This window comes from Pipistrellus hanaki, assembly GCF_964339955.1.
Source record: "Pipistrellus hanaki genome assembly, chromosome: X".
Lineage (NCBI taxonomy): Eukaryota > Metazoa > Chordata > Mammalia > Chiroptera > Vespertilionidae > Pipistrellus > Pipistrellus hanaki.
Window position 1 is genome coordinate 4,755,299 of NC_140524.1, and position 23,370 is coordinate 4,778,668.

Genomic DNA, 23,370 nt, shown 5'->3' on the forward strand with positions numbered 1-23,370 from the left:
CCCTGGCCTTGCCAGCCTGCAGGGGCATTTCGGTAATGGCAAGGCTACACTGCGTTTGGCCCTCTCTGGGTCTGGGACTATGCCCTAGGGTATGTAGTGGTCAGCAAACTCATTAGTCAACAGCCAAGCTGAAACCAGTTTGGCTCTGGATAGAGGATCTGCAGACTGAAAGGTCCCAGGTTCGATTCCGGTCAAGGGCATGTACCTTGGTTGCGGGCACATCCCCAGTGGGGGGTGTGCAAGAGGCAGCTGATCGATGATTCTCATCGATGTTTCTAACTATCCCTCTCTCTTCCTCTCTGTACAAAATCAATAAAATATATTTAAAAACAAAAAAAACGAAGCCAAATAGCTACAGGACAAAGATTGAAATTTCTTCGGAGAGCCACATTTTTTAAACTTAAACTTCCTATGCCACTTCTTCAACATAGACTCATCCAGGCCGTGGTATTTTGTGGAAGAGCCACACCCCAGGGGCCAAAGAGCCGCGGTTTGCCGACCACGGGCCTAGGCCAGCGGTTCTCAACCTTCCTAATACTTCGGCCCTTTAATACAGTTCCTCGTGCTGTAGTGACCTCCAGCCATAAAGCTATTTTCGTTGCTACTTCGTAACTAATATCTGTGTCTTCCCCGGTTCTCGACCTGTGGGTTGCCTAAGACCATGGGAAAACAGATATTTACATTGCGATTCATTAATAGTAGCAAAATGACAGTTACGAAGTAGCAACGAAAATAACTTTATGGCTGGGGGTCACCACAACATGAGGAACTGGATTAAAGGGTCGAGGCACTAGGAAGGTTGAGAACCACTGCCCTAGGGCATCTCCCAGTGGATATCAGGAGCAATCAGCAGGCCCCGTGCCCTTGAAGGCTGATGGCCCCAGGGAGTGAAGAGGGAAGTGTGCCTGCCAATCCAAGGTCCCAGGAGCCACTCCCAGGACCATTTGGGTCTCCCCTTAGCCCCATCCTCCCCGGGGCTGTTACCATGGGGCCCAAGGAAGATCTCTCCCATGTGGCTGGCCGCAGTAAATGGCACAGGCACTCTGGGAAACTGGCTGTTTCGTACAAAGGTAAGCATATACTTATCCCATGACTTAACAAGTCCATTCTTAGATGTTTACCCCAAATAAATGCAAGCGTCAACAAAAGGACTGTTATATGTGTATTCATAGCAGCTGTATTCATAATAGCCCAGGACTGGTAACCCAAACAGGCAACAAGAGGAGCGTGGCTAAGTTACCGTCTGTTCATATAATGGGATACTGATACAAACATGACTGACTCTCATAGACACACTAAGGGGGGAAAGGACACAAAAAGAATACAAAGTATATGAGTCCACTCCGGAGTTTTCAATCAGAGGGTGATAGCAGACAGAGTAGCATGGAGGTGGAGAAGGTATTTCCTGGAAAAGATTGCAAGGCAGTTTTCTGGAATAATGAAAAGGTTCCATATCTTCTTAATCCTGAAGGACGATACGATTGTGTTGATTTGAGAGAGAGAGGGAGAGAGAGAAACATCAATGTGAGGGAAAAGCCCCTCACATCGGTTGCCTAGTGCTCGGACCCTCTGCAACCTAGGTATGTGCCCTGACGGGGAGTGGAACCCACAACCTTTTGGTGTGCAGGAGGAAGCTCCAACCAACCCAGCACCGGCCATGGCAGGCTCCATGTCTTGACTAGGGTGCTCCCTCCTCACATCAGCTGTCTTACTCTGATCCCCTCATCACTTCTTGGCTGGCAGCAGCCTTTCCACTGGTTTTTCTGCCTCCACCTTCCTCCTTGGTTTCTTCTCTCGCCACACAGAGCAGCCGGATAGCTTGTATGATGTGACTCCCCCGCTGAAAACCCTCCCGTCTCTGCCTGGCTTACAATGCCCTCCTTGTTACGGTCTTATCTCACGGTGTCCTCCCTCCCTCCCTCCTTCCCGCCTCTCCAGCTACAGACTTCAGTGCTTGTCCTCAAACCTTACGGCAATGGCACCCTCGGGGCTTTGCCCCTGATGTTCCCTCTCTCTGGGATCGTTTCCTCGTGTTCCAGGGGCCTCACTTCCCACATGCCATCTTCTCTGGGAGGTGTCCTGCGACTGCTGTCCATGGGGTCCCAGGGCAGGTCTCTGAGGATAAATCAGACGGGAAATCAGAAGGGAGCGATCTGATGGAAGGCGCTCCCATGCCTTTTCCCACGCCCCGGGGCACCGCTCCCAGAGTGCCCCAGTTCAGGTTTACTTTTCCAATACTCTGGCGCGGATGCTCACCACGTGCACCCAGCACCAGCTGGGCAGGACTACTAGCCCCAGCATGCCCCGCGCTTCTGGGAAGGACCACCACCCGTAGGGGTGTTTGGGCCTGACGCGGGCTGCCGACGGCGCGGACGCTGAGGCGGACACCCCTCTGAGCTGAGCGGCCGTGGTACCTTCCAACCGAGGCACCCAAGGCCCCGCGCTTTCGAGCTCCGCGCAAACTCTGGCTTCTCTTGGGCGACGGAGGAGCTGCCTTGCTTGGTCTTCCGTTGCCCCGTGGCGCCGGCTCATCTCCAGCAGGAAGGCGAGGCTTCCGCTCAGCGCAGGGGGTGAGTGAGAACTCGGTGTCCCTCTCCCCCCAGCCCGTGGACAGCATCTGGGGGAGGAGGTCTCAGTTTCGGGGAACCCCCAATGGGCATGTTTAGAGGCTCCGGGCCCCGGGTGGCTTTTCGGGGTGGCTGTTTTAAGAGGGACCCCTGGTCTGCGGGGACTCGGGGTGGATGTGGGGGGTCTGTTTCAGGGAGTATCCCTGGGAGGCAGGATGTATGTATCCCCCAGAGACAGGCTTAGAAGAGGATGTGTGAGGAGACCTTTGGGGTCTATGGATGAGTACCCTCTCCCCGGGGCAGCATTTGGGGCGCTCCCTAAGGGGCTAGGTGAAATGGGAGGCCCCTGAAGTCCAGGCTGAGTTTGGGGGCGGCTTGCTTCAGGAGGGGTCCTGGTGACTGCGGGAACGTTCGGGACCAACGTGGCATTGTAAGGGTGTCCGTGGCCTTTGTGACCTCTGGTTCTATGGTGCGGTTCCCCGTGCCTGCGCACCCGGGGCAGAGAGACTGAGACGTCGCGGCCCACAAGTTGGTAGGGAGAGGGGCCCCTTGCCCGTACCGTGGAAGGGGCACTGAAGCCCTGAGCGCTTCCCGAGGGGACAGGGTTCCCCCGCGCCTTCGTTAGCCCGGCTTCATCCATTATTCATGAGGAGGCGGGGCTGTTCGGAAGTCCACTTTTACCTCTTTTGCACCTAGTGCGCTGGAAGTATGACTTGTGAATTGTTCAAGAGGGTTGGATGAGCATGCTGAAGGGTCGTTCCACAGTCTTTCTGGCAAACTAGAGCTCATTCATAAATCGTAAAGGTGAGTAGCTCCCCGAGAGTTTTCTGTAGCTTTAATAGGGGCGTTGTGCATAATTCACGAGGGGGCGTGGCTTACGCGGCTTCATCTACATGATCCACTGTTCGCTGTCCCTTGGGGTCTCCAGGATTTAAACCTTCCCTCTAGGGAGCGGACGAGGCCTCCCTCCTACAGGGTTCATTCGTTTCATTATAAACCCGCTGATCCCAGATTATCAACAGAGATCCCATTGATCCTTGCCAGCTGTGCGATCTTTGGCAGATCTTTCTGTGAGCCTGGAAAATAGGTAGAGGCAAAACGATGATCAGATTAGTTGACATGTAGTTAGCGCTTTATTAGCCCATGAATCCCCACAGCAGTCCTAGGAGGTAGCTTATGATTATCCCATTTAATAGACGAAGAAACTGGGACACCAGGAGGGTAAGTAATTTGCCTACAGCTACAGTCTGTGAGTGGTTGAGCCAGCATTCAAACCTAACCAGTCTAGTTCCGGTCTGTAATTTTAATCAAATGCTAGAATCGACCCCCCCCCTCCCCCAATTTCATGGAACTACTACTAATGGCAGTCAGATGGCGCTATGCTGGGCACTGGTCTAAGCCCTTTCTGCATATTTACTCATTGAAACTCCCTGACAAGGTAAATGACTCTTCTCATTCTGTGGGTGAGTAAGTGAACTCTCTGGACCCAGGCCACACAGCTAGTCATCCGTGGGTAGGTATGCTTTTTGTGAGGGTTTAAGAACTCTAAGGAGGTTACCTTTGAGCTTCGACCTGAAGGACAAGAAGGAATCGATTTCCTGATCGGTGGTACAATGCATGGAAAGGAAACACCACAGGAGCCACCGTATGTATCCACGGGATCTGCTGTTATTGGACAGTGTTGGGTGCTTATTGTGTGCCCAGGGTTTACCTCTGATGATCTGGACGTTGGTGGCCTTAGCATTCCAGTGTCCTTCTGGGAGGGACATATGACCTTTGTACTAATATATAATATTTACATTTTAATCACACACATTGCCTTTAGGAGGTGAGTACTATCCCCATTTTACAGCTGTGGAAACTGAGGCACCTGTCAAAAGCATAAGTGAGTATGGATTTGGTTGGACCCAGGCAGCCCTGATTCACGGGCAGTCAGTCAGGGGTGGGGAGGAGGCAAGTACCGGTACCTTTACCCTTATGGCTCCGTATCCTCGGTCTTTCATTATTCATGAGCAGGAAGGAGTGGTTTTTTGCCATGCTGGTGTATCCTAATCCCAGCTTGCTGGGCAGCGCTGTCCATCCAGCCTCATGCATAATTCATGATAAGTAAGTGGGACCTTTCTTGACCTCCGAGTTTCCAGGTTAAGCTACTGCAGCATTATTCATTATTCATGAGCGAGGGCGGGGTGGCGGGGGGGCGTTCCTGTAGTAGCCCTATTTCCCTGCTTACTGGGTGTTCGATGAAGCAGTGGGGCGGGCCCGCCCCTTTTGTTCCAGCCCACCGGGCCGAGTGCATTATTCATGAGAGAGGTGGCCTGGGTCTCCTTGGCTTCCGGGCTGCTGCGAGGCCATTCATTATTCATGAGCAGCGAGGCGTGGCCTCGCGTTTTAACATTGACTTACTCAGCCACCCACCTGGCCTCATGCATAATTCACGACCCGGAAGTGTGTGTGTTGGATGCCCTGGCTGGGTTCCCATGGCAACGGCCACACATGCATTATTCAGGCTCCGCGGGGCGTGGCCTGCGCTACCTGTTTCCCCACCTGTCCCCATCGCTGGTGCCGCCGTGGCCGCCAGGTGGCGCGCTTCCTCCGCGGATGAGTCACGGACGGGCTGGGGCCGAAATGGGCGCGGTCTCCGGGCATCCGGGTTCCTGGGGGCGGGGCCGAAGGTTTTGTTCCGGCCTCGCGCTCGCCGGCCGCCATCTTGTGTCGGCTGCTGAGTTAAAGGAGGTGGCAGGGACGGGCACGGCCACTGCAGCCGGGGGAGGAGAAGGAGGCTCGGGCGGCGGCGATTCTTAGCGGCCCAGACAGCGGGAAAGACGACCAGGAGGGTGGCGGCCGAGCTCGGTTTCGGCTCCTAGAGGAGTTGGCGGCGGCGCGACCCGGGGAACCGGCATTGGTAACGAATGGCTGTTCTCAGCACCTTGGCAGGGCTCTGGGGGTGCATTGGAGGGGAGCGGGCCAGCGCTGGGCACGGCCGATGGGGGGCGGACCGTGCTGACGGGGATGCTCGGGGATCGGTGGAATGGGGGGACATTCCACCGATGCTTGGGGCGGGGCCGTCATTTCCCGTAAGGGACCAGCCAGTATGAAAGACCTTCTGTAGCATCTCCCTGCATACACCCCTAGACCCTCGTTCTTTGCCCTCGCAAGCTTCCAGGAGGGGCCAGACCCTGGGGAGGGAGGGGTCGTAGGCTTTCATTGCTCTGATCGTTCTCTAGCATCTTCTTGCTTCCGACGCCCCGGCGCGCGCGCACAGCCTGTCTGCCCGCGGAGCTTCCACGGGGACTAGACCCTGTAAAGACCGTTTGGGCTTGGCTTTCATGTCAGAGACCCCTCTTGCACATCGCAGGTCTCCTGGCCCCAGCATCTGCCATCAGAAACCCTCAGGGGCCAGCGCTTCTATTCAGAGGGTCCCTTCAGCGTTTGCCTTTAGCGACTCCTTTCAATTTCTAGAACCCGCGCCTAGAAGGCATCTCTATAAAGGAATGCCTCCTTTTTCCCCCCCGATCCCAGTGTTCTCTTCAGAGACGACCCCCTGCAGGCTTCTGCATCTCCCCCGTCAGATACACCCAAGCCCCCAGTATCTTCCCTCCGAGCCTCCCTCCCAGGGGACCAGGCGCCAGAGAGGATCTGCTTAGACACCTAATCCTCCATCAGCGATCCCCACGCAGGCATCTAGCCTTGCAGACCCCGCTGGCTCCTACCCCCCTCCACCAGAGACCTGCCTGTCCAACCCCACCCTTCAGCTCCACCTCTGCCTTCGGAAGCAGTCTGGCATTCCAGCTTCTCTTCCAGATGCTCCCGCCTCCCATCGGGTTCAGAATCTACCCTCAGAGCCTTTCCAGGTCGACACTATCTGCAGTCCCAGGCCCCGGGCTTTCATTTTCCGTTTCCCGGGGCCCACATCGTGGTCAGATGTCCCTCCCCTCAGCAATCCCAGTGCTCAGCCTCTGCTCGCTCAGCCTCCACAGGATCCCACATAATCAGTCAAAGAAACCCAACCCCACAGGGCGACCTAGCCAATATCTGCTTACTGGACTTTTTAGGCCCAGAACTATCTGGGCATGGCTCTCCTTTCTGCCCCCTCAGAGAGGTGATCTATTGATGGGATCTAAACAGGGCCTTCCAGCTCCGGTAGAAATCCCTTCCCAGCCCCGCCCTGGGCCTCAGCAACCACCCTCCCAGCCTCCAGGGACTCTGGCTTGGATGTCAAAGACCCTCCCCCCTGAAAGCCCCAATTGTTTGTCTCTGCCGGTCCTTATTTCTTTTATCAAAGATTTCTCTCTGCCCCCAAAAGAACCCCAGGACCCATGCATCCTCCTGATGGAAAATACCCCTCCCCTAGTCCCCACCCATTGCCGGGGCAGCTCCGCGTAACCTCTGGGGACCTGTCATTCCTTCGCCCTTCCCCAAAGCTCCCTTTTCCATAATTAGTCTTATCAACCCGGGTGCCCTTCCCACCTGGGCCCAGGGTCTCTAACATCGCTCCCTGCGAGCCTCCCTGGACTCAGACAGTTGCCTCCTGACTCCTCTCTTTTATTTATGTTCCCAGGGACTTCTCAGTTAATCCCTCCTAGGAGGCTTAACAGGCCCCAGCATCCTGTGCCCTAGGTTCATCCTAATAGCCTGACCCTGTGCCCGCCCACTCTCAAACCTGCTCCAGGACTCCTACCTCAGACCTTGTCTAGTCTGAGTGATAGAGAATGCGCAGGCTTCAAAATCACCAGTTTGGAGACCTCAGGCAAGTTCCGAAACTCTTGAGTCCCCCAGTTCAGCTCTGCTGGACAGTCTTTATAGTGTCCGCGTCCTGATTGGGGTCTGAGCATATGCTGAGCGAGAAAGGTTATCCATTTCGTGGTGGGGATGGGGGATCTATAGCTCCTCCCGGGGTTGAGGCCCAGACCCCTCCCGCTTGCCTTGAGACTGGCCTGTTGCAGACCTCTGCAGTTGACAATGGACCCACACCTGCTCAGGCTGTTGCTGCCAGCACTAGGGGTCCAGAGGTAGACGGTGAAGATATTCAAGATCTCTCAGGCCCTCGATCATCTCTGATGTAGGGAGCTGGGAGATGGCGTGTCCCAAGCAGGCAAACCAGTGACCAGGCAAGCAGTTAGGTAATGCAGGCCACTGCATGTGCCAAGGGAGGGGCTTATGTTCTCAGCTCACCAGGCTCTGCCCACAGACCTTGATTTTTTTTTAACCTTCCCTGCAGCCCCTTGAGGCTATTTCCATTTGTCCCCACTTTTGGAGAAAATGGGGCTCAGAGGAAATGAGGCCCCGCTGGTCAGAGTCAGCAGATGGAGAAACGTGATTTGCCTTTTCTCCCCAATGCACCGCATCTCTTCCCACCCTGGCTGGTGGCTAGCATGCCCCCTGCCCCCTGGGTCCTCCTCCCTTAGCACTGTGCCTGGCTCCGAGCTGGGTCCCTAAGCTGTTCCCCTAGGAAGCCTGCGGCAAACAGTCCCACAAGCTCTAGGCAGGTGACGGGGCTTTGTTTTGTGATGTGGGCATAGGGTTATGGGGTCCTTGGCTATTGTTAGGATTAGACAAAGCCCTTTCCTCTGAGGAGACAGCAGGGCGCTCCTGTCATCTCGCTTAGCGCCAGTGTGACAGGTGCCAGGATGAAATGTTACGTGCAGCGTGCAGTGGGGGCGCTTGGTGTGATTGTCTGCAGAACAGAGGCCTAGAGGAGCCTGGGAGGCGAGGGGAAATGAGGGGAAATGACTCTCCAGCGGCTGCATCCAGTCACCAGCCCCGCCCCTGGTTTCGTTTCCACAGCAGCCTGCATTGTTCTGTCTCCCGCACCTAGCACCTAGCGTGCCACACTTGGCAAGTCCACTTGCCCTCGCCCCTCAGGTTTTCCCATTTGTCTGGCAGAGATGCTGACCCGGTCACCGGGAGGCAGCCTGGCCTCGGGCAAAGCAGATCTTGGCCTGGGTCCAGCTTGTCATTCTCTGCGGGATCCTGAGCCCCGGTGTGATTCGGAGGGATGTTACTGATGTTACCAGCGCGGGATGTTACTCTCGCCTGCTGGGGGTGCTCCGGGAGCCAAGTGTCAAGTGCTCAGCGGGAGGCTTAGCCCAGGGAGGGCTCTTAAGAAGCGCTTACATTGTAACCTGCTGAAGGGACTCCGGTGAAGGCTGGGCTTGGGGGTGCCTTCTCTCCCTGCCAGCCTACCGGCCTGGGTATCTCCGCTCTGGGAGCGGCCCTGGGCGGAAGGGGAGGGGGCGGGGTTTGTAAAACTGCCCCCTTCGCCCTCTGGGAACCGGGTTCTCCGCCATCGGGCCACCCTGATGGGTGTCCAAGCCCAGTTCCCCCCCCCACGCCCCTGTGGCCAGGGTTAAGGGAGAGGAGAACGGCTGCCCGTTCTTGCCCGCCTGCTCTGGGCCAGGCTCCGTGTTCTGTGCTCTTTCTCAGCAACTCCACGGGGTAGGTAAGTGGTGTTGTCAAGCCGATTTCACAGGTGAGGGGACTGAGCTCACAGAGGTCAAATGCGATCTGATAAGCAGCGGCAGGCCGACCTGAATGACCCGGATCTCCATCCGTCCTCTAACTCCCCACAAGCACATCCTTGTTACTCCTTTCCCCTGCAGGAGTGGTGTCCCCCTCATCGCGCTGGGCTGTGGCCTGGTGGTCAGCAGCACGGATTGCAAGCCGGACCACCCGGCTTCAGATCTCAGCTCAGAGAGCTGTGTGACCCTGGCCAGGTCGCCTCCCCTCTCTGTGCCTGTCTCCTCTTGTGAACCGGAGCAACTAGCCCCCACAGTCGCCGCTAATCGGCAGAAACACGCATGCTCCTCAGGCCACCTGACCCTCCTTTTCCCACCCAGATGTCCAGCTCGCCGCTGTCCAAGAAACGTCGCGTGTCCGGGCCTGATCCTAAGCCGGGTTCTAACTGTTCCCCTGCCCACTCTGTGTTGTCGGAAGTGTCCTCGCTGCCAACCAACGTGAGTGCCTTCTTCCAGGAACCGGCAGGTGGGGCGGCGGCGGGGGAGTGCACTTTGTATCACTGCCCTGACCCTCCACCTTCCCGTACCCTTGACCCTGTCCTCGCCCTCTCCCCGCAGGGAATGGCGAAGAACGGCAACGACGCAGACATAGATGAGGGCCTGTACTCCCGGCAGCTGTGAGCGGGGCCGGGGCGGATGCAGCGGTGGGGGCGGGGCTCTGGGAGGATGTGGGCAGGAGGGCCGGGCCCTGACCCTGCTGCCCCCCTAACCTGGCAGATACGTGTTGGGCCATGACGCAATGAAACGGCTGCAGACCTCCAGCGTACTGGTATCAGGCCTTCGGGGTCTGGGCGTGGAGATTGCCAAAAACATCATCCTTGGCGGGGTCAAGGCCGTCACCTTGCATGATCAAGGCACCGCCCAGTGGGCTGACCTCTCCTCCCAGGTATCCCTTCCTGACCCCTCCCTCCCCTGCCAAGGCACCCCCCCAACCCCAGGCTCCGCAGCCCCTTCACCTCACGCCCCACTCTGCTTGGCAGTTCTACCTGCGGGAGGAGGACATTGGCAAAAACCGGGCTGAGGTCTCCCAGCCCCGCCTCGCCGAGCTCAACAGCTACGTGCCTGTCAGCGCCTACACCGGCCCCCTCGTTGAGGACTTCCTGAGCGGCTTTCAGGTACCAGGCCCAGCCCAGCCCCTGCCCGCTTCTCTCAGAGCCCGTCTCCGGTGTGGTCATTTGTCCAGGGTTTTCACTGGCCCGGCCCTGGGCCGGGTTCCATGCTGGCAGTGCATCTCCGGGCTGCAGGCAGGATTTAGATCAGGGGTCTTCAAACTACGGCCCGCGGGCCACATGCGGCCCGCAGAGGAGTCTGATCCGGCCCGCCAGGTTTTTTGGGCAGTGAGCGCAGCCGAGGTGTTACAGTAGGAATTAGTAGTTCATATAGTCTGGCCCTCCAGCTCTCTGAGGGACCGTGATCTGGCCCCCACTTTAAAAAGTTTGAGGACCCCTGATTTAGATCCTAGACCCGCCTTTGGGGGCGGGGGGCATGTGGACAGAGCACATACTGGAGCCAGGTGCCTTGGCGTGAATCTCTGCTTGTATGACCTCAGGCAGGTCACTTAATCTGTGCCTTACCCTTTCCTGTTTGTAGACGCAGGTGTGGTAGCAAAACCAACCTCACAGTTTTGGGGAGGGCTAAACACTTAGCACAGCAGCTGGCCCGTAATAAGGGCCACCTGGTTGTTGGTTAAGTAAAAACTGGGGCCGGAAAGAGGAACCTGGGGAGCTGAGGCTGCCCCGGGGGGTCCGGCAGCCAGGACGCACCGCCACAGGACCCTCACCCCGGTGGGCAAGGGTGCCGCTCAGGCAGAGAGCAGAGCCCCAGGATCGGGGCTGAGCGGGCAGTGTCTCGAGAATTGGGAGCGAGTGGGTGTGGTGGGAGTGAGCTCAGACCGTGGCTGGGACGGTTTGACCGCTTCTGCGTCGCACAGGGCATGGCCGGGCTGTAGGCAGGCAGCCGTGGGTGTTGGCAAATGAATGAGTCAGATGTTCCCAGGCTCTCGTCTTCCCAGCTGCCTCTTTACCTTGCCTGGCGTGTTCTGGGAATTCCTGGGGATTCACCTTTTCACCGCTCTTAAGCGTGATACATAGTAGATACTCTGCATCTGCGAAAGAGTTAAACCCACAGAGCCCTCCCACGGCTGAGCCCGCCCCCTGCCTGTCCGCAGGTGGTGGTCCTCACCAACAGCCCCCTGGAAGACCAGCTGCTGGTGGGTGAGTTCTGTCACAGTCGTGGCATCAAGCTGGTGGTGGCAGACACCCGAGGCCTGTTTGGGTGAGTGTCCCCACCCTTTTCCCCCAAACCCTACCAGGCCCCGGTCACAACCCCAAGCCCTCACTGCCCTCAGCTACCCATGTCTTATTTATGTATCTTATTTCCTCACCCGAGGATATTTTCCCCTTGATTTTTCAGAGAGAGGGGAAGACAGAGAGAAACATCGATGTGAGAGAAACACATCAATGGGTTGCCTCCTGCACGTGCCCTGACCAAGGGCCTGGGCCGTGGAGGAGCCTGCAGCCCAAGATACATGCCCTTGACTGGAATGGAACCCGAATCCCTTCAGTCCACAGGCCGACGCTCTAGCCACTGAGCCATACCGGCCAGAGCAGCTACCCGGGTTTTAGATTCTGTGTGTTCACCTCCCCATGTGGCAAGAACACCGTCCGATTCCCAGCAGGGGTGGGCTGAGTTTGCTCAGCAAGTATTTGCAGCATCTTGAGGGGCATAAGGGGTCCCCTTCTACATGGGACTCGGCCTCAGCCCTGCTTGCCCCCTCTGCAGGCAACTCTTCTGCGACTTTGGAGAGGAAATGGTCCTCACCGATTCCAATGGGGAGCAGCCACTCAGCGCTATGGTTTCCATGATTACCAAGGTGAGGAGACCGGCCTCGGGGGTCCTGGCAGGCAGGTGGGCAGCAGCAGGCCTTGTCTGCTCCTGGTCCCCTGAGTGCCTCTGAAGACTCCTCCTTCCTCTAACCAGGACAACCCTGGTGTGGTGACCTGCCTGGACGAGGCCCGGCACGGGTTTGAGAGCGGCGATTTTGTCAGCTTCTCAGAAGTACAGGGCATGGTTGAGCTCAACGCAAGTCAGCCCATGGAGATCAAAGTCCTGGGTAAGCCGGGGCCGCTGGGGAATTGGAAGGTAGGAGGCGTGGCCCCGGGCTCGGAGCAAGAGGAATGGAATGAGAGACAGTCTGAGTGGCTGAGCTGAACCGGAAACAGCCCCTAAGGGTCCCAGCACAGCTGGTGGGCAGGGGGAGAGATGCCGTCTTAGGTCTGAGCGGATCCCGGGAGAACAGGTCCCTGGTTTTATGCTGAGGGGGAAGGATCTCTGGTACTTGAACAGCAGACAAAGGATCCCCTCGTGTCTGAGCTGATCTGAACAGGGAGAAGGGCGTGTCCCCCAGTGCAGACTCGGGGTCAGGGACACGGGGTCTCGGGCTCAGAGCTGGATCTGGGGCGGAAGGGAGATGGTTTCTGGTGTCCAGGTGGGACCTGGGGTGAGGAGAGAGGGTTCCTGGTGTCTGAGGCAGGCCAGGAATGGGTTTTTTCTCACCACGCCCCCCTCTCCGCAGGTCCCTACACCTTCAGCATCTGTGACACCTCCAACTTCTCTGACTATATCCGGGGCGGTATCGTCAGTCAGGTCAAAGTTCCTAAGAAGATCAGCTTTGTGAGTGCGGAGGGTCTGGGACTGCAGGGGCGGTTCTGGGCATTTCCGGGTTCTCCCTTCCTCTCTTCCGGTTCTGACGACCTGCCTCCCACAGAAATCTCTGCTGGCCTCCCTGGTGGAGCCTGACTTCGTGATGACGGACTTCGCCAAGTTTGCCCGGCCTGCCCAGCTGCATATTGGCTTCCAGGCCCTGCACCAGTTCTGTGCTCAGCACGGCCAGCCCCCTCGGCCCCACAACGAGGTGGGTGGGTGGGAGAGCCAGGGCAGGGGACCTTGGCACTGAAGGCCCACCATGCCCTCTGCCCCTCCACCCTCACCCACCGTGGTCTGACAGGCGCGTTCTTGGTTCACTCTGCCCCACCAGGCGGATGCCACGGAGCTGGTGGCCTTAGCGCAGGCTGTAAATGCTCGAGCCCTGCCAGCGGTGCAGCAGGAGAGTCTGGACGAGGACCTCATCCGGAAGCTGGCATACGTGGCTGCTGGGGACCTAGCCCCCATCAATGCCTTCATTGGCGGCCTGGCTGCCCAAGAGGTCATGAAGGTCAGCAGAGGTGGAGAATGGCAGGGCTGGGGCTAGGCCAGGCACCTCCCTGACTCCATCGCTTGCTAGTCTGTGTTTTGCCCCCACTGACCGCCTTCCCTCTCGTCCCCGATGGCCAGGCCTGCTCCGGGAAGTTCATGCCCATCATGCAGTGGCTGTACTTCGATGCCCTGGAGTGTCTCCCAGAGGACAAAGGGGCCCTCACAGAGGAGAAGTGCACCCCGGTACGTGAGTGTGGCCCCTGGGGAAGGCACCGCTGGGGGGCATTCCCGGTAAGGCCCCCCCTCTGACCCTCTCCCCTTCTCCTTCCCCAGCGCCAGAACCGTTATGACGGGCAGGTGGCTGTCTTTGGCTCAGACATGCAAGAGAAACTGAACAAGCAGAAGTACTTTCTGGTGAGTGATTCCCTGCCTTCACCTCTCCTGGCCTGTGGCCATCTCTCCAGGGGTCTCCGCCTCCTGAGGGAGGGTCTTTCGGTTCTCATACCTGTCAGTGCCTTGTGCAGCCTTCTGCTAACCCCTCTGGTGCTGCCTCCCTCCCGTGACTGGTTGGTTATTTCTCACAGCCCTGGAGCTTATGTATGTGGCACTAGCCCCTCATCCGGGCTCCTACTGTGTTCAGGGTGACTCTGAGCTGACCAGCATGAACCGGGCTCTGTCTCTTGGCCGCTCCCTAGGTGGGTGCGGGAGCCATTGGCTGTGAGCTGCTGAAGAACTTCGCCATGATTGGGCTGGGCTGCGGGGACGGCGGCGAAATTGTCGTCACAGACATGGACACCATTGAGAAGTCCAATCTGAACAGACAGTTTCTGTTCCGGCCCTGGGACGTTACGGTAAGTCTGGGGGTGCGGGGGGTGCTTTTTCATTTCACTTTCCTCCTGTTCTTTGTTCCCATTCTTTCTGGAAAAGAGGCCTTTCCGCCTTTTTCTTTCCTTTAGTTTCTCTCTGTCACTCATTCAAACGTTGATAAGAGTAACCTTCATTGAATCTACAATTTTTCATCTGTTTTTTTTTTTTCCTTTTTCCTCCTCTGTGCTGTTGGGACAGTTTGTGGGGTGGGGGTCCTTCAGACTACCCCCAAGTTCAGTGACTCACAGAGAGAACTCGCAGGACTCAGCACAGCCAGCCCCCTCGCCCCACAGGGAGGCAGGTGGGTGAGCTAGGGCAGGTGCCCTTGGCACTGAAGGCCCACCATGCCATCCTCAGCCATACGCAGTCACAGTCACAGCTATGAATTCTCCACCGAAGAACGCAGAGCAACATCAGCAAAGGGAAGGGCACTGGGCGAAGCCTCCTTTCCCAGTGGAGTCGCACAGGACACCCTTACTTCCCGCCAGTAGCAACATGTGAGATGTCCCCAACCAGGGGAGCTTTAGAGACTCAGCACCCCAGGTTTCCACTGGGGGCTGCCCACCCAGGCACCCTCTGCCCGGCACATCCCCGAGTCGCAGATGTCCAGAAGGAAAGCAGGTGCTGGGCACGAACCATGCTGTTTGCATAAGTAGTCTAGGCACACACAGCCTCCTCACCAGCAGTGGTGAGAACCCTCCCCAAACCCAAGTTCCCGGATGCCAGCCGAGGGCCACCCTTCCCAGCAGGCCTCTCCTCGGGGAGTGCTCTATGCCTGCGGGGCTCACTGTTCCCTGCACACAGGGAGCGGGGTGGGTGACACAGGGATTAGCTGGGAAGCCTTCTGTGGGGACAGCGTCACTTATCGTTCGTGATAAATGCTGTGCGAAGGAAACAGCAGAACAGACTGGAAGGATGTAAGGGAGCAGAGTAGTGCCCTGACCACGATCCAGAGCGGAAGCGGGCCAGCTCCTTTGACCCTCAATGGAGGCGGGGGCTGGGGTATAGTTACGAGCAGAGGAGGGACAGGACCTGACTTGGGGCTTGGAGAGCATCCTGCTTACCTGCGTGCTTGCGTCCTGTTCTATTTGGGGGGATGTACCCCAACCCTGGGCGCTGTTACCTGCAAGAAGAATAGGTGTTGTGTAGGCAAAAGACCAGATGTCTGGTCACTGCTTCCCTTTCCACTGAGTGCCTGCCACATGCTCCACGGCCCCGGCCACGTGGCACTGTCATGGACTGTTTCCTGCTAAGCCAGGGCGCCCCCTGAGGCTGGTTTGGTGAATGCACCGATAACCGAGTTCTGCCTCCCCATTCCCACCCTCGCCCCCGCCAGAAGCTAAAGTCTGACACGGCCGCTGCGGCTGTGCGCCAGATGAACCCGCACATCCGGGTGACCAGCCACCAGAACCGGGTGGGCCCCGACACGGAGCGCATCTATGACGACGACTTCTTTCAAAACCTCGATGGGGTGGCCAACGCCCTGGACAACGTGGATGCCCGTGAGTTGGGAGGGGGTGAGGAGGTTAAGGGCAGGGTGTGTGTGTGTGTGTGTGTGTGTGTGTGTGTGTGTGTCTCGGGGTGCCTGTCTTTCTCTCCTCTCCTAATGTCCCTCCCCCCACCCCCAGGTATGTACATGGACCGCCGCTGTGTGTACTACCGGAAGCCACTGCTGGAGTCGGGCACGCTGGGCACCAAGGGCAACGTGCAGGTGGTGATCCCCTTCCTGACAGAGTCGTACAGCTCCAGCCAGGACCCGCCCGAGAAGTCCATCCCCATCTGCACCCTCAAGAACTTCCCCAACGCCATCGAGCACACCCTGCAGGTGGGTGGCCCGCTTGGGGCGAGGGAGGGAGCCAGCCCCCGCCTCTCAGCATCCGGGCCCCTGGCCTTTCGGTGTCGCAAGCCTCAGCACAAGATGTGCTTTCTGTCCAGACCTTCGCCCTTCACTTCTTATCCGGCAGCCTAGATATTTAGCATGGTTGGGTCTTTTTTTTAAACTTTTATCTTAGAATATTTTTCAGCATGTAAACAAGTATAAAGAGCAGTATGGTGAACTCAAATACCACTCGTCACCTCGATTTAACAGCTGTTCCTGTTTTATCACATTTCCTACCTAGATTTATGTGGTGTTTTGTTTTGTTTTTTCTTTGTGCCGGAGTAAGTCATGGACATCACAACACTGCACACCCTGATACTTAGTATGCTTCTGCAGAGGGAGGCTGTGTTTCCACATACAAAGTCTCAACCTTGGCTTTTTTGGTTTCTATCAATTGAGACATAACATCAAGGGAGGCACAGGAAGCTTAGGAATACTTTGTTTCCATTCGTAAGTGCTTACATTCGCTATTGTTACCACTGCCGAGGTCAGGCTCATTGGTTTCTAAGTTGAGGTTTGGGGGGTGGGGGGAGTTTAGGAGCACCGTTTGAGGGGCTTTCCTTCTCCCAGAGCAGTGTTTTCGCATGTGACTTATTCACTGATGCTCTTTCTGCAATGTCTCTGGAAACCCCCCGTCAGCCAGTGCCCCCAGTAATCCGCTTGCTTCTTCTGCAGTGGGCCCGAGACGAGTTTGAAGGCCTCTTCAAGCAGCCGGCCGAAAACGTCAACCAGTACCTCACGTAAGTACCAAGCGCCCCCTTGCTCCTTCCCCTTCCTACCAGCCATGGCATCCATCCTGTCTGCTTTCCTCAGTAGCACCCAGCACCAGGGAAACGTCACGTGAACTAGTGAATGCTTGGGCTTCATTCCACCGCGGGTCAGGACTAGCTTTCCGAGGCGAAAGTGGGGTTGCCCCGGAGCCCCCTCCTGGGGCCGCTATGTAATCCTGCCCCTTTGACCACTCCAATTCCTGATAGAGACCCCAAGTTTGTGGAGCGGACCCTGCGGCTGGCGGGCACCCAACCCTTGGAGGTGCTGGAGGCCTTGCAGCGCAGCCTGTTGCTGCAGCGGCCACAGACCTGGGCCGACTGTGTGACTTGGGCCTGCCACCACTGGCACACCCAGTACTCTAACAACATCCGGCAGCTGCTGCACAACTTCCCTCCTGACCAGGTAATGCCCACTTGCCAGGTCTATTTGGCAAAAATCTGAAATGAGAACCTGCTGTGGGCACCCCCGAGCACGTGGCTCCTCCCGGTCATTAGTCCAGCTGTGGCAGGTGGCCCGAAGCATGGGGAGCTCGTTTTTGCCGTCCCCTCTGAGCAGGAGACTTGTGCCGCGGGCCGAGTCATACCGGCTTTCAGAGCCATAGGGATGATGGGGGAGAAATGTCGGAGTGGAGAGCACAGGGATCCGTGAGGATTCGAACCCCAGCTCCATTTGCACTTGGGCAAGTCACATAACCTCCTTGCACCTCGGTCTCCCCCTCAGTGGAGTAGCGCTAATAGTACCTACTTCGAGGGGATGTTCGTAAGGACTTACTGGTATTGACTGATAATTACGTTTCTATATTATGGATTGGTGTTTGGCAATCTGTAAACGTTCATTGAACGCCTGTGTGTCTTGCTCAAAGCAAATGCCCAGGAATTGGTGGTAGTTTTTTCCATGAGGTCCCTGCTTCAGCCTGGCATTGGAACTTCCAGCTACGGGACCCTACGGTCTGGGTCTGCTGATTGGCTCCAGCCCCCTGTGCGCGCCAAGCCGTACTGAGTCAGGGCCCATCCGGGGCCAAGGTGAGGAGTTAGGGTCTTAGAGAGGCCTCCCCTCTCAGTCCTGCTCCTCAAAACTCTCTGCTCCCCTCAGCTCACCAGCTCCGGAGCGCCCTTCTGGTCTGGACCCAAACGATGTCCGCACCCGCTCACCTTTGATGTCAACAACGTAAGTCTCCTCTCTGGGGTCTCCCGGGGCCAGGGGGTGGGTGAGGAGGAGGCAAGGACTCCCCCAGAGGAGGGCTCACGTGCTCCCCCTTCCGCGCCCTGCCTGCCAGCCCCTGCATCTGGACTACGTGGTGGCCGCCGCTAACCTGTTCGCCCAGACCTACGGACTGGGAGGCTCTCAGGACCGAGCTGCTGTGGCCGCGCTCTTACAGTCCGTCCAGGTCCCCGAGTTCACCCCCAAGTCTGGCGTCAAGATCCACGTCTCTGACCAGGAGCTGCAGAGCGCCAGCGCCTCTGTTGGTGAGGGTTTTTGGCTACGAGTCACCCTCCCACTTGTCCCCTGCCAGGCTCAGCCTCCCCACCCACCCTTTGCCCCTGGCTCTGCTCTGTGACTCCACACCTCCCTCTCTGAGACGCAGAGGGTTGGTGAGGGCCAATCCGCCCTTACTCCTTCTCCCTTACCACTCAGGAGCGCTCCCTGTTTATTTTCTTTTGTTCCAAGCATACCCATCTTGAAGGAAAAAGTGTTTCCTCTTGATCTTTTCATGGGGGGCGGAGTGGAGATATGATATGAATTATCCACGTACCCTTCCCTTCCACCTGTCTCTCCCCAGAGGAATGTGTCAGTAGCTGTGCTATTCCCCCTGCGTTTTCCTTCCCTCTCCCCCTTGCTCTCCATACATCTTCTCCTGTCTCTCACCGTCTCCCATCTTCCTTTCCAAATGTATACTCCCACGTGCTCCTCTCCACCCTAACCCTCTTCTCGTATGTGTACGGGGTGTTTATAAAATGTATGTAAAACCTCCCACCTGTCTCAGCCTCTTACACGCCTTCATTCTCCCCTTTCGTGTCTTCTTTCTCCCCCTCCCTATCATTCCTCTACATCCGTGTCTGCATATTTCCCCCAGCTTCCTCTTTGTGTGCCTTGGGCATCCCCCCTTTTCCCCATCTCTTCCTCCATGTCTCCCCACCTCTCTGTACATTCTCCCCAAGATCCTCAGCTCTCCCACCTGGATCTCTGCTTTCTTCTCGTAACATCATTCAAGTCCCATAGTCTCTCTAGGGATCTTGATAATCCCCCCAATTTCCTGTCTTCAGGTTTGTGCTCCGCTGCCTTGCTTTACCCTCCCCTTGGCCCATCCTCCAGGATGGCTTTCCTTTTCAGATCCTTCATCTATATCAGTGTTTCCCAAACTTTTGACATATGTGTGCCCCTTCTATAATTTTCGTAATGCTGAGTACCCCTCGTACTCATGAGAACGTAGAATTAGGCGCAGCTAAGCACGGTGCAGTGCATATCCCACCAAACTCCGGTGCAACGTGTACCCCCACCGAACTCTTCCCGTACCCTTGGGGGTACGCGTACCACACTTTGGGAAACACTGATCTATATGAACACCTTTTGCCCCAACCTGGGCTTCTGTTTTCATCTCGGACCCTGGCTTGGGACCTTACGGAGCTGTTGTGTCTTCCGTCTTCCTGCAGATGACAGCCGTCTAGAGGAGCTCAAGGCCACACTGCCCAGTCCAGAAAAGCTCCCCGGATTCAAGATGTACCCCATCGACTTTGAGAAGGTGCTGTGTGGGGACCCTGGGCGGGCAAGGGGGTGGGTGACCCGTGGCTGGGCAGGACAGATCTCGGGGGCTCTGGAGGCGGCCCCGGGCCTTTGTAGGGTTGGATCACAGGCTTTCCATGCGGCCCTGAACAAATAAGTGTTCCCAGCCCGGCCTCTGTGATCCGACAGCAGGTAATTGCAGGGTCCCCCAAAGCCAAGAATCCTCTTCCCCTTCTGATCCTCATTCTCTCTCTATCCCCCCCCCCCATAAAAGGATGATGACACCAACTTCCACATCGATTTCATTGTGGCTGCGTCCAACCTCCGGGCAGAGAACTACGACATTCCCGCTGCCGACCGGCACAAGGTGAGGGGACCCGGACCTGCGGGGCCACCCCCTCCAGGCGTGCGCGCCCCCACCACCCCCTCCTTAACTGCCACCTTCCTGGGTGTCTCCTGCCTCACAGAGCAAGCTGATCGCAGGGAAAATCATCCCGGCCATTGCCACGACCACGGCAGCTGTGGTTGGCCTCGTGTGCCTGGAGCTGTACAAGGTGGTTCAGGGGCACCGGAAGCTGGACTCCTATAAGAATGGCTTCCTCAACCTGGCCCTGCCCTTCTTCGCCTTCTCTGAGCCGCTGCCCGCACCCCGTCACCAGGTGAGGGCCTGCGCCAGGAGGTGGGCTTGTGGGTGGGTGTTTCTCTCTAGAGCTGGCTCTAGTGTGCTTCACAGGCTTTAGCCAGCTGGGGGTTTCTGTCAAGGTGTAGCTGCTCCTTTCGTGTGCCCCATGTTTATTCACTCATATATATGTTTTAAAATATATCTTACTGATTTTTACAGAGAGGAAGGGAGAGTGATAGAGAGCTAGAAACATCGACCAGTTGCCTCTTGCACACCCCCTACCGGGGATGTGCCCGCAACCAATGCACATGCCCTTGACAGGAATCGAACCTGGGACCCTTCAGTCCCCAGACCGATGCTCTATCCACTGAGCCAAACCGGTTTCGGCTCTTCACTCATATTTTTGAGTGCATTCTATGTGCTAAGCACTGGTCTTATTCTGCCTGTGGGAGCCCTCAGAAAAGATGGGGCATTTGATAGAAGCTTGTTAATAACTTGACAATAAGAGCAACAAGCACTTATTAGGGGCTTACTATGCTAAGTCCTTTTACTTCGATTATTAATTAACTTAAGTATTTCTTGAGCACCCCTCCCCCCCCCCCAAAAAAAAAGAAAGAAAGAAAAAAAGAGCAGGCTAAGGAAGTGAGAGCACCAGGTGGTGAGGGGTTGGGTTTGGGATTTTAAACGTGAGAGGGCCACGGAAGACCTTGCTGAAATGCTCGAAGTTTGGGTTCAGACTTGAAGGAGGTGAAGAGACCGACCATGCAGCTTTGGGGAGGAGGGCACTTCAGGCAGAGGGACCAGTCTGCAGGGGCAGCGGCGTGCCCGCCTGGCGTGTTTGACAAAGAAGTGGCTAGGGCACAGTGAGTGAGCGAGGGGAGGCACAGAGAGGACTGCAATGACGGAGGGCCTTGGCAATTACCACGTGGTTCCGGTGCTTAGGGTGAGGCGGAAGCCACTAGAGAGCTTTGGACAGAAGAGGCTTGTGATCTTGCTTAGCTGTCTCCGCATGAGTGGAGCGGGGAGAGGGATGGGGCTGGGCCCCCGTAACCCCGGTCTGCTTCTCGCCCCTCAGTACTATACCCGAGAGTGGACGTTGTGGGACCGCTTTGAGGTGCAGGGGCTGCAGCCTAACGGCGAGGAGATGACCCTCAAGCAGTTCCTTGACTACTTCAAGGTGAGACCCCTCCCTCCGTCTTCACCCCACGTGGAGGCCGAGTGTGCCTGCGACTGGCCTGCCCCCCATTGTGACACGCCCGTCCCCCCTCCTTCCAGAGCGAGCATAAACTGGAGATCACCATGCTGTCCCAGGGCGTGTCTATGCTCTATTCCTTCTTCATGCCAGCTGCCAAGCTCAAGGAACGGTTGGATCAACCGTGAGTTTGGGTGGCAGAGCCTCAGCCTGCAGCTAATCCCACTCCTGCTCACCACCCTTCAGCTCCTGCATGCCCCCCCCCCCCGCCTGCCTGCCCCCTTCCTCCCTCTCCCTTCTGCCTCCCTGACACTCTCCCTCCGCCCGCCCGCAGGATGACAGAGATCGTAAGCCGTGTGTCGAAGCGAAAGCTGGGCCGCCATGTGCGGGCACTGGTGCTTGAGCTGTGCTGCAACGACGAGAGCGGCGAGGATGTCGAGGTCCCCTACGTGCGATACACCATTCGCTGACCCCAAGCCCCTTCTCCAGAGCCCTTCCCGCCCGGGGCTCCCGTTTGACTCATGGCAGTGGCCCAGCTAGCCAAGCCTGGTATTCCCTCCTCGTCCCCCTGCCCGATCCCTCCTGCCACTGCTTCCTACCTTGTTCAGAACCTTGAATCCTAATAAACAGTTATTAACTCGGACATGGCCTTCCCTGCTGGTTCCAGGGAAGGAAAGGACTTCCTGGAGCTGTCTGGAAGTACGGACGGTAACCCTAAAAGCTCCCCCTACCCCCACCCCACCCCCAGCTACCTATTTTCTGGGCAGAGAAAATGTGGGAATCGCCACCGTCTTCCTCCTTCCCTCCCTGCTTAGGAAGAAGCGGAGGCACCGGTGAGGCCATAGAGAGCAGGTACCTGAGTCCATTTTATGGGAGCCGGATTCCAATTCTGCCTTCTCCGTCTCCTGACACCCTGCCATGCCGTGTCAATGTCAGGTCAACAGGGCTTAGGGGTGTTTGACTGAGGACACCTGTAGAGGGAAGGACCCTTTCCTGCCCGTCCTTCCTGTCCCTTTCCCCTGCCCCCCCCAGTCTGTCTCACCGAGGCCTCTTACCTTTGAAAAGAGAGTCAGCTGGGGGTGGCCTTTGGTTAGAGGAGGGAGCAGGAGGCTCACCCCGGGCCCCAGCAGGACTGCGTACTCCGTCTGCCCGTGGTCTTGGCTGAACACTCCAGACAGTCGAAAGCACCAGCGTGGCCTCTTTGTGCCCAAGGATGCCACTCACACCTCTGTCCCTCACCCGCCACTCCTCCCCCCTTCACTCCGTTCTGGATATTGGGAGTAGCACAGCCTGGAATGACGGGGCTTCAGGCAGGCCTTTTTAGAGGGTAGTCAGGGCAGGTTTCACGAAGGTGACATGGTAGCCAGGACTTGGAAAAGGTGCGGGGATGAGGCCCTGATATCTGAGGGAGGAGCACTCCAAACAAAGAGAACTACGGCAAGTGCAAAGTCCCAGAGGCTTCCCTCGGGAACAGCTAGGAGGCTAGTATGGCTGGAGCCGAGCGAGAGGAAGCAGGGTAAGAGATGGGGTTGGCTAAGTCATGGGCCTGATTAGCTCACAGAAGACTTGTCAAGTACAGTGTCTCCTCAGGGTCGCCTAGTATAACCCTCACTGAGTAACTGGTGTGAGCAAGGCTGTCACAAAGGGCAGCCCAGGACAGGCGGCGGCGCTGGCTGTGGGCTGAGTCGCAGAGTGTCAGCACTTCTCTATGCCCCGGAACACCTGAAGGTTGCTGCCCGTGAGTTGGACCTGGTGGGCAGTTTTACAGGCAGAGGGGGGAGGGATTAGGTCTGTCGGGCAATGCTTTGACACCACAGGCACCCAGTAAGTAAAAAAAAAACACACAGTGGCAGGAGAGTCAAGGGCAGGGCTCGGGCGGGCGAAAGATAGTTGAGAGGTGGCAAGGAAACACCAATTCTGGGAGCAAACTTTTGAAGCGGAAAAGAAACCCGGCTTTAGCCCAAAGTCGCAAGCATGCGCAGTATTGCACTGCTTAAAGGTCCGCCTTCCTTAGCCGAGGCTCCACCCCGCGAGCCTGGCTG

At 57.2% G+C, this 23,370-nt stretch overlaps 1 protein-coding gene and 1 long non-coding RNA gene across 4 annotated transcripts; one reads left to right on the plus strand and one right to left on the minus strand.

Moving 5' to 3' along the window:
• The first annotated feature begins 2,428 nt into the window (after window positions 1-2,428).
• Window positions 2,429-21,971, plus strand: UBA1 (ubiquitin like modifier activating enzyme 1). 3 transcript variants are annotated; one of them, XM_084870561.1, is made up of 27 exons: window positions 2,452-2,570; window positions 3,264-3,371; window positions 9,404-9,520; window positions 9,641-9,699; window positions 9,800-9,968; window positions 10,063-10,197; window positions 11,250-11,356; window positions 11,864-11,954; window positions 12,062-12,194; window positions 12,657-12,754; window positions 12,849-12,995; window positions 13,119-13,295; window positions 13,415-13,519; window positions 13,610-13,690; window positions 13,972-14,127; window positions 15,480-15,645; window positions 15,772-15,968; window positions 16,698-16,762; window positions 17,000-17,195; window positions 17,886-17,960; window positions 18,070-18,259; window positions 19,445-19,533; window positions 19,789-19,881; window positions 19,982-20,173; window positions 21,212-21,313; window positions 21,412-21,512; window positions 21,663-21,971. In XM_084870561.1, the coding sequence occupies exons 3-27, from the start codon at window positions 9,404-9,406 to the stop codon at window positions 21,796-21,798; spliced, it is 3,177 nt and encodes a 1,058-aa protein (XP_084726687.1). In that variant the 5' UTR covers window positions 2,452-2,570; window positions 3,264-3,371; the 3' UTR covers window positions 21,799-21,971. The 3 variants fall into 3 exon arrangements, with proteins under 3 accessions (XP_084726688.1, XP_084726687.1, XP_084726686.1); XM_084870562.1 differs by lacking the exon at window positions 3,264-3,371 and having other exon boundaries at window positions 2,429-2,570; XM_084870560.1 differs by lacking the exons at window positions 2,452-2,570; window positions 3,264-3,371 and adding an exon at window positions 5,248-5,469.
• LOC311615280 lies at window positions 14,289-15,473 on the minus strand. Its single transcript, XR_014793755.1, has 2 exons — window positions 14,946-15,473; window positions 14,289-14,894 (listed from the first exon to the last, which is right to left on the minus strand). It is a non-coding gene; the product is annotated as an uncharacterized lncRNA (long non-coding RNA).
• Window positions 21,972-23,370: the final 1,399 nt, after the last annotated feature.

Excerpts from the sequence above, each read along its gene's own strand:
- UBA1 (XM_084870562.1), top strand. The coding sequence starts at position 9,404 with ATGTCCAGCTCGCCGCTGTCCAAGAAACGTCGCGTGTCCGGGCCTGAT. Across the intron at positions 10,198-11,249 it reads ACTTCCTGAGCGGCTTTCAG|GTGGTGGTCCTCACCAACAG; the intron begins GTACCAGGCCCA and ends GCCTGTCCGCAG. Across the intron at positions 11,955-12,061 it reads TGGTTTCCATGATTACCAAG|GACAACCCTGGTGTGGTGAC; the intron begins GTGAGGAGACCG and ends TCCTCTAACCAG.